This window comes from Engraulis encrasicolus, chromosome 18, assembly GCF_034702125.1.
Source record: "Engraulis encrasicolus isolate BLACKSEA-1 chromosome 18, IST_EnEncr_1.0, whole genome shotgun sequence".
NCBI lineage: Eukaryota > Metazoa > Chordata > Actinopteri > Clupeiformes > Engraulidae > Engraulis > Engraulis encrasicolus.
The window spans coordinates 49,553,194-49,562,870 of NC_085874.1; the positions used below are offsets into that span (position 1 = coordinate 49,553,194).

The 9,677-nt window shown below is 41.4% G+C and overlaps 1 protein-coding gene across 1 annotated transcript in view; it reads right to left on the bottom strand.

Moving 5' to 3' along the window:
- Window positions 1-718: 718 nt before the first annotated feature.
- LOC134468284 (uncharacterized) overlaps window positions 719-9,677 on the bottom strand; it is a 9,712-nt gene continuing 753 nt past the window's right edge. The window contains exons 2-10 of the mRNA XM_063222225.1: window positions 8,486-8,570; window positions 6,726-6,860; window positions 6,232-6,407; window positions 5,381-5,517; window positions 4,801-4,891; window positions 4,293-4,622; window positions 3,989-4,160; window positions 3,205-3,344; window positions 719-2,512 (exon numbers count right to left, since the gene is read on the bottom strand). Of these exons, the coding sequence (XP_063078295.1) occupies window positions 2,189-2,512; window positions 3,205-3,344; window positions 3,989-4,160; window positions 4,293-4,622; window positions 4,801-4,891; window positions 5,381-5,517; window positions 6,232-6,407; window positions 6,726-6,860; window positions 8,486-8,570 (1,590 nt within the window). The 3' untranslated portion in view covers window positions 719-2,188. The remainder of the gene's footprint in view (window positions 2,513-3,204; window positions 3,345-3,988; window positions 4,161-4,292; window positions 4,623-4,800; window positions 4,892-5,380; window positions 5,518-6,231; window positions 6,408-6,725; window positions 6,861-8,485; window positions 8,571-9,677) is intronic.

Sequence of the window (9,677 nt, forward strand, 5' to 3'; positions counted from 1 at the left end):
GTCACGCATACTCCCATTAGATTCTCCCCGGGGCTAACTGCGCTGCTCAGCCGACTTTCGAGCCTCGCGGCGCGGCCTGTCTCGCAGCTGACACCGGGTAGACCGAGCGAGATAACAAACGGCGAACGGTCGTTTGCACACATTACTCACCCAATATCACAACACAGTGTGTACATGGCTTAAATGCGATTGTGTTTTGGTCCTAGATAACATTTAAGCCCCGTTATATCCTTATAGAAGTATAGAAGTAGTCTAATATAAGCTTGTAGCTGCCTGGTTCTGGTAAAATGCTAACATTAGCTTACCCGGTTAGCTCAAAACATCGAGTGATCAAATGGCAATGTGGGGTAACCTACTTGTGTTACATACGTTCGTGGTGCATTTTTACATCAATCCGTGGTAGTCTTGACATTTATAAGCATTTAGGGTCTTTATATTAAGCAAAAACGTGATGTTGGAAATCACAGAAATCGCCGCCATGTTTTTCAAACAAATTTGTAACTCCCGTCCGCCTTGTGGTGGACACGGGAAGGAACAATTGAAGGAATGCGTTTCAGACAGCGTTTCAGACAAGGAATGCGTTTCAGACAGCGTTTCAGACAAGGAATGCGTTTCAGACAGCGTTTCAGACAAGGAATGCGTTTCAGACGGACGGACGGACGGACAGACCCTCTTATAGAGATGCTGGGACGCATCTAAAAATACACAAGGCAAACACTTCTTCAGAAAATGTATCTTGTTAAATGGCCACATCACATAGACAATGAACTGTTTGCATGGATTCACACATAATTACAATATGGAACAAGGTACACTTGATCGTCTATGTCAATTGCCTATCGCAAGGTCTGTAATATACCAATTCATTTTCACTGTGAAAACCTATTTTTTCCCTCCTCAATGCCAAATGCAATATAAAAAAAATGGTGAGATCAAAAGATTGGCATTTTTTGTATTTAACAATGACATTGTGTCAACAAAGGCATCTCCTTTTCAACTACAGTAATCACACATTCCAACTTCATACTCTGTGACATAGTTTTTGACCCAGGAAGTGGTGGAAACTAATGATTCATCAAACGCTTCATTCAGCACCTTATTCTGTTTGATCTGAAGAGCATGTTCATGGTGAGAAAATAAACCATGATTTTTAGAGTAGGACCAATCACTTATAGCTCTGCATATTCTCTCCTGGTGTGGTTTTACTTCTTTGAAACTGTTACAGTTCATTGCGACTAAACATTGATGAGAGAGACCCAGCGTTATGCACATACAAGTTATTGTATCTCTTTTTACATCAAAACAGACACCCAGAACAAATGCCTCATCCTTTTAGATTCTGTGTTCAGATAGGAAAATGGGTTTTCTAGTTGATCAAAACAACTCTCTCCAAAGTTTCTCTTGATGCATCAGAAGACAAACAATTAAAGGGGAACTTCTGCCAATGTCAATATTCTATTGCATTGCTCACGCTACCCTTGACTTGTGAGTACCCGGTGATGCTACATTTTTTGGCTAAACCCTTTCCAAGATCTGAGCTATTCTAATGGGGGCAGAGTTTGTTTACATTAAAAACCTTCTAGCATAGGCCTACTCCAAATATTGCCCCAACAGGTATTGCTGTTTCCTAGTTGTCTGCTGATGTTGCATAACCTTACGGATGTTACTGGGAAGAAATCAAAATGTTTTTTTTTTTTTATTTTTTTTTTAAATGTAAACAAACTCTGCCCCCATTACAATGACCACGATCAAAAAGGCTGAAGAAAAGAAAAAAAATCTCAGGTACTGACAAGTCCAGGGTAGTGTGAGCATTATAACTGCATGTCGAAATTGGCAGAATTTATCCTTTAACAACAGCTATCTTTGTGTGAGCATGAACATCATTAACCAGTTCCTCCATTGAATCAACTAGACACTGCACAGTGCTCTCTGGAACAACTGAGGATTGAACCTGGGCAGTAACAGAGATACACATGTCCCGAATAACTGCTGTCAGGATCTGGATTAAAACAGTCTTTATGCACTCGAGAAAGGTGACGTTGGTTGGTTAAAACAACCAGGTTCTCCATAGTTCAATCGCACAGACTACGATCCATGCTCAAACTTCCAATGTCTAAATGACATTGATCAACTGGTGTGGTGTAGTTTACAAAAGTACGTTACATTTCTGGTCAAACTGTACCCGTCTTCAAACCTCAGAGTGAAGAAGCCTTGCTCGAATTTCTTTTACTCTTGGACTTTCTTTCACTTTGCCGACGTCAATGCCATACACAGTGGTTTGGATGAAGATGAAGAAGTTGGACAGGGCATCATCATACGACACAGCAAAAGCATAATGTGCCTTGAAGAGCTCATCAAAGGCAGCAACTGGGGTCTGCATCCTGCAGGGAATGGCCTTCTGGTCCACGATGATGTAGAAGTCCTGGATGCAGTTGCTTCTTTCTCCGACACCGAGCAGAAAGGGCTGTCTGGGGCCAGTTTTTTCAAGGAAGGTCTCCATGCTTGATCCCACCTGTGAGTGAAAAAGTGAGTGTGAGTGATGAAATGTTTTTACTCAAGTCATTTTAATTCATAAAGACAAGCTGGGCTACTTCACAGTGACTAGACCCAGAGATGACTGGAGCACTCGACAACTTTTTTAGAGGTTTTTTTTTATTATTTTGGTGCACAAAATGACTGACGTTTCGGCGCACCTGCCTCCCCGACTCTGAGGAAGGCACAGGTGCGCCGAAACGTCAGTCATTTTGTGCACCAAAATAATAAAAAAAAAACTCTAAAAAAGTTGCAGAGTGCTCCAGTCATCTCTGGGTCTAGTCACTGTGAAGTAGCCCAGCTTGTCTTTATACTGCTGTCCTCGACGGTGAGCACCACCAAGGCTGAAGCGAAGACATCCCCTCTTCATTTTAAATCATGCGCGACCGACTGTATGAATGGATCTCTGGCCCCACGAGTGACTGAGTGAGTGTGATGAAATGTTTTTACTCAAGTCATTTTAATTAATATGCGAATGATTGTATGAGAGCAATACACAACTTGATGAATTAATGATGAATTCAAGGCATGGATCCATGAATGTACACAACATTTGTGTGATAAATGGATGTATTACTTTTTTTAAATTATTTAACTGCACCCCAAGAATTACAATGCCATATTGGCTCCTGAAAACGTTGCATCAGTGATGTACGGTCTTAAAAAAAATACCTTCATGAACTTCATCAGGCGTCGAGTAGCCTCCGACGCACTCATCTTGCCACTCTTCTTGCCTTTAACTGTTGGAGGCAGGAGGTGAAGCAGAAGAAGGAGGGCAGCCATCTCAGAATCCCACTCCTCAGAATGCCAGACTGCAGAAATAGAAGTGACATATTGACGTGTCAGTTACAGTTAAGTTTTCTGTAATTACATGATGGATTGAATATGGTTAGCAGTAAGATGCAGTGTGTACAAATGTAATTTGTAGTAAAGGGGAGAAAAACATAAGAGAACACAACAATGACCTATTTTCATTGTGCACTGAAGCATAAGTGATCTACTGCATCTACTATTCAGTGGGCTACGTCAGAGAAATTAGAATACGGTATGCAAACATCCGCTACTTCCTGAAGTTTAGTTTGCTCGTGGTTTCCTGTCTTACATTACTGTAACTTTTACCATAGTTGTAATGTCAGACACACCAGGATTAATCAGTTGGTTCAATAATGCAAGACAGGAAGCCAAGAGCAGCCTCAAGTTCAGATAGTAGTGGATGTGTGCAGATTATTAAGATTTGAGGAAGAAAAATCCGCACTCACAAACTGCGTCTCATTATTTATTTATATTACCACTATGTCCAAAAAGCAAACGCGTTTCGGCTAACAAGCCTTCATCAGTGCGTGGTACTCAGAACAAAGAAAGGGGTGCATCTTATCAAAGGGGAGGTGAGAGGTCACAAGCTGCAGGTGGATCACATTCACATCAGATTATTAAGATTAACACTGTTAACACTTACCACAATCATCAGACTCTTGTTGTGCAGACAGAAGCAGCTCATCAACAAGCGGACTCGGAGTTAGGTTCTTGCAGCAATCTGCGATGACTCTCGGTTTGAAAAAGGTTGGCCACTTGGAGAGGAATTTACCAGACACCTCCTCACCAAAGATCATTGAGAAGTCTTGGTCAATCTTAAAACAGAAAAGGTGAAGGGGAAGAGAACACAGTTGTCATGGAAAAATAGGCAACAATTACACAATCAAGCAAAATAAGGCAACCACAAAATTGTCACACTTATGCATTGCATTTATGCTTATGCTTACCAAGCCAGGTGTATCTAAGAATCTGGGAAAGAGATCCAGGACAGTAGAGGCACTTTCAGGGTTTTGAATGATTCTTTGTCTGTGCTGGAGTGTAGCCTTCATCTTATTTTTGACAAGGATTGTATCACTTGAGTGTTTCATCGTTGATATGGCTTCCCTGCATTCATCCCCGGTCAACTGCTTCTCATCTGAATGGATACTGCGTGGAGTCTTGGGGCCCTCTTGGAAAGTTGTCTTGGATTTCTTGTGGTCTTGAGCAGAGGTCCGCTGAACAGTTTTCAGCCTCCACGCTAGGTAGCCGGACCCACTCTGATGAAGATAAAAATGTTCCTGTTGATAAAGAAAAACAGACTCATATGACCTCATAAAAAAAACTCCAGGAAAACCTTTTCACAGACCCCAGTGAGATGAGGGATGCCACATCCAGGAATGGCAGACTTGCTATTGACAAAAACAGTTTTAGAAATATACACAGAATATACAAGGATGCATTATGGTTCGCACTCACATAGCCATTCTTGGAATCTGGGTCACTCAATTTTGGGAACAGTGTTGTAATCCCAAGTGCATAAAGGTTCCGCACATTTACCGGAGGTACCCTCCAAGGAAGAAAGACATCACCAAAAAATTGAAAATTTCATTTAGAGTACTTGTTTTAATAGTTAACCCATTGATGCCTGATGCTGCATAGCGCAACATTGACCCTAGTGCCTGGAGACGTATTAATGTATGCAGTATTCAGGGTCATGGGTGCAAGAAGAGGGTCTTGGCTTTTAAATGCAATTCATTTCATGTTTTTATGTGCTAGGGAAGCTGAGATATTTATGTTTTTAAGGTTTACAGCACCTTTTCCCAAATACAGCATTTAGCAGGTGTTTTTGCAGGTGTTTGAGGCATCAATAGGTTAAGCAAAACGTAAAAAAAAGAATAAATTCTGCAATAATACAAAAATGAATGAATATCAGATAATATCAGCTTAGTAAAATAAACAATTAAACTAAAACTGAAGAGCAAATTAAATAGCCGAGTAAAAATAAAAACCAATGAGAAAAGAACCACAATCCAATATTGCAAGTGCATTCACTTACCCATGGTTCTCCACCATATCTGCCATAAGCATGTTGACCATCTTTCTTCTTGTAACATCACTGATGGTGCTTGTTTTCTTGTACTCTTCTAGTATTTCTTTTCCACCAGGCTTTGAACACAGAACAGCTCTAACATTCTGAAACGACAATTGCACATCATTCACACTGCAAGTACAGTAGGCATTTCATCTGATGTTACAGTTGTTTGGCATGATAAATGAGAATTAGCCATCATAGCAGAGCTCTGCATCTTCAGTCCAACATCATAAAGGTAAAACACAACACTAGAGTTGACACTGCAATTCACGACAGCACAGAGAAACGGCACATGCACTCTCTCATCTTGTGTAGGTAGTGTAGGCACCTTCAGTCAATGCAAATCAATGGAGAACACGCCCAACTCTGTCAAAAAATTGATAGTGATTAAAACTGTGTGAATATGAAGTAACACATTAATCAAAGACCAGATTTGAAATGTCAGGCTAAATATGTACTTAAATCATAAGAGTTGACAAAATACATATGAAAATCAAATTATATTAATTATGTAGATATTTAGCAACACACTTCATCTATTGTCTTTGCATAGTGTGTTAATGGACATTTTTCACATTGTTAAGCCATTTGACAGAGATGAGCCTCCTCCATTCCTCATGTCTACCTCCAACAAATGGCTGCCACGGATTGCCGAGCAGAAGGGGTGGGGGGGNTGTCCACTCTAGTATTATGTTCTACCTCTATGTCCAACACCTACTGAAGTTACAGTATCAATATACTTATTGTGAAACTTAAATATAAGGTTCGACATTGGTCTAATTGACTTCAGGGTCAGTAGCATTTGGTTAACTTACATCTCTTGCAACGTTGCCATCCAGGGGCCCTTCAATCAGCTGTCTTTTCCGAGTCTTTGTAGATTCCAGTATCACTGTTGAGTCAGTACCTGATGATTCTTGGGATGCACATGATGTTGATGGGGACCAGTCTGATGAAGATGAGCCCTCTAAGAATGTCACCTCAGTATGGGTATCTAAGAGAAAATATAGCATTGTTAATGACAACTGACAATACACATCCACCGCTTCCGAAACTTGAGGCCGATCCTAGTTTCCTATCTTACATTCTTAGACAAACTGATTAATCCAGGTGTGTTTGGCCTCACAACTATGTTCAAACACACCTAGATTAATAATCAGTTCGTCCAATAATGTGAGACAGGAAAAGAGTAGTGAATATGTGCATATAGCCTAGTGACCAAGACAGGAGATGTGTTACAGCTCAATTTACCTTTTGTAGAAAACAAACTCAAAAATTAATTGCTTTAAACTATAAGCCTGCAATCACTTACCAGTACATTCCTCTGCCTTGAAAAGCACCCCTGGTGACTTTAAGAGTTCATCAAATATGTCTGAATCCACTTCCACATTAATGGAATCCTTCAGCCTTAAAGAAGCAGAATCTGGCAAATTGAATTTCGCCAGCACTGAAACACAAGATACTGTCAATCAGAGAGGTTTGGGAACAACAAACATGCATTGAGCAAAGCTGATGGACTATAAATACACTGGAGTTAGTAGGAAATATAACTGTTATCGGCAGTTTCCAACAAAGACACTGTAAAAGCTTAAAAGCACAAATAATGACAGTCAAACTAGCCTAACAGTTACCTGCTTGCAAAAACAGTGATTAACTGTACTCCTCCTCGGCCTGTGGTACCCTGACCCATTTGCTGACTCCATTATACTCTACAGCCACCAGCATGTTGCTTTAAAGACAAAAATGGCATTACTCAATGTATTCCTTAAGTATTACATTTACACACAGTGATCCTCGCCCAGTTGTGGGGAGGAGGGTGGGTGACTGAACACTACAATTAGAATTTAAAAAAACTTCCTGTTTTGTGTGGTGCTGTGTTTTGTGAGCGAACATTTGGGGGAACTGTAAGATAGGCTTAAAAACACGAAGAGAGCTTTCACCTGTCAAGGCTAACTTTTTTTTAACCAAGCCAACTCTAACCGCGGGTCTGCAACGCGCAAGAACTCTCTTCATGTGTAAGCGCTCATAGAACTAATACAATTGTATTATTTCTATGGAAAGCGCTCAACATGATCAGACAAAGACCACGATTTCATAACAGGTAGTTCTGGAGCTGTAGATCAGTGATTCCCAAAGTGTGGTCCAGGGACCACTAGTGGTCCGCGACAGAGCTCAGGTGGTCCGCGAGGGGATTTCTAATTTTCCAAGATAAGCTAGCAGTAGGCTATATTTGTAACATTTTCATGTTTTCAACACAATAAGACAGGCTTATAATGTGAATAAAAAGTAAGTGATCTGCATAAAAATTAGTAGTGTCAAATTAGCATCCATCAACTGCCAAATCAGATGACAAGTGGTCCCCGATAATTTTTTGGGGGGACAAAGAGGGCCTCGGTCTGTAAAAGTTTGAGAAACACTGCTGTACACGATGGAGCACCGAACACAGACCTCAACTTGGTCGCGCTCTCAACAGCTGGTTCTAGAGCTAGAGTTGATGTGCGGGTGTCTTGTTCCAGTCATCCATGAAAATACCGGACAAATCGCGTCCCTCACCGGCTCAATATGGGGCGCACGATTTAACTACCATGGCGTTCCATATTTCAAGGGACCGTTGCAACCATTGCAGACCCAAAACGCCGGTGTATCATTAATAAACGTTCATAGGAAACCGAAATGTAGTATCAGTTAGTTCAACCCTACACCAAGTTACCAAACTAGCCACATTGCATTGGCTGCTTGCAACATAAGATATTTTGCACATATGCAGTGTCGACATACTACACTCCAACCGTGTAGAGTATTTCAAATTCTAACAAATTGCTCAAAAAACCTTCCGGTATGAACAACATACACTATTTCAGAGGACTATTGTTTACTAAACCCTGGTCCAGTGCAGTGTTGGTCAACTAGCATGCTAAGCTAACGTTAGTTAGTTAGCCTAATTCGCTTACTTACCCAGCTGACAGAATCAACCACGAAACGATTATATAAATCCCAAAGTGACATTTGTATCGGCCAAAACGTAACTTACCATATAAAGGAAAGATTTTCCACGACAAAATTATGGTTAACCGCTGCCGCTGCTGACAGTGTCCCACTCCCAGCCCAGGTAGGCAATGCGCTCCAGCAGGCGATTCAAAGGGTGGGTGTGGCCAATCTAACGCGTCACAGTGTGAATCCGGAGATTTTATTATAACTACAGATATTAACTCTGACACTATCCGGGACTGACTCCAGAGGAAGTTAATGTTACTCAATTCTGAGTAAAATGACCAGTGACCCCTGTTAATTAACACTAGCACTGAAAAATTAACTCGGGCACATTTGCTGTGTATAGAGAGAAAACGTAATTTCATTTTTCCTTGTATGTCTTGTGCATATGATGAAAGTGACGGTAAAAGCTGACTTGACCTGACTTTGCTTTCTCTCAGGCATAGTAAATTAACAGTGAAAAATAACTACATTTTTTTCAGTATTTTTTGGGGGCTTTTAAGCCTTTATTGTTTTTCTAGTGAGACAGGATAGTGGAGGAGAGACAGGAAGTGAGCTGGGAGAGAGAGATGGGGAAGGACCGGCAAAGGACCCGGACCGGGAATCAAACCCGGGTCGGCCGAGTGGTAAACGTGTGCCCTACCATATCAGCCACGGTAGGGCCAAAATAGCTACATTTTTTAATGTCTGAACATCAAAACAGCTCCCACTGTGGGATTTCCGAGAGCTGAAGGAGACGTTTCCGGGAAAAGAGAATTTACTATATGAGAATCCTGCTGAGTGCTAGATGCCAAGCGGAATTTACCAGAACACCCAGGGGGGGAGCAGTCCTAGGGGTGGTTAGGCCGGGTAATTGCCCGGGGCGGCACCATTGCGATCTCGTTATAAAACATATTAAAATAGTTATAGACATATTAAACATTGTTTGTTTCACTGTGGCGTCGTGGCTAAGCCCCTCACATTAAGGCTTGCATGCCCAGGGGGACTCAGGTTTGGGTCTGGCCGGGGTCATGTCCCAGCCCTGCCACATCTCTCCCCCCTTACTCAAGGGGGACATGCAAAGCAGCGTCGAGAGGTAATTAATTTATGACCAAAAGTAATTGTCAATATTGCACAATGCACATAGAAAACAAGGTGACTTGTTAAGGACTTGGAAAAAATAAGACTTGGACTTGGACTTGACTTGGCTTTGGCAGGACTTAGACTTGGACTTGACTTGGTCCAATGTGTCGTAACTTGTGACTTGACTCGGGCTTGATTGGAAGGACTTGAG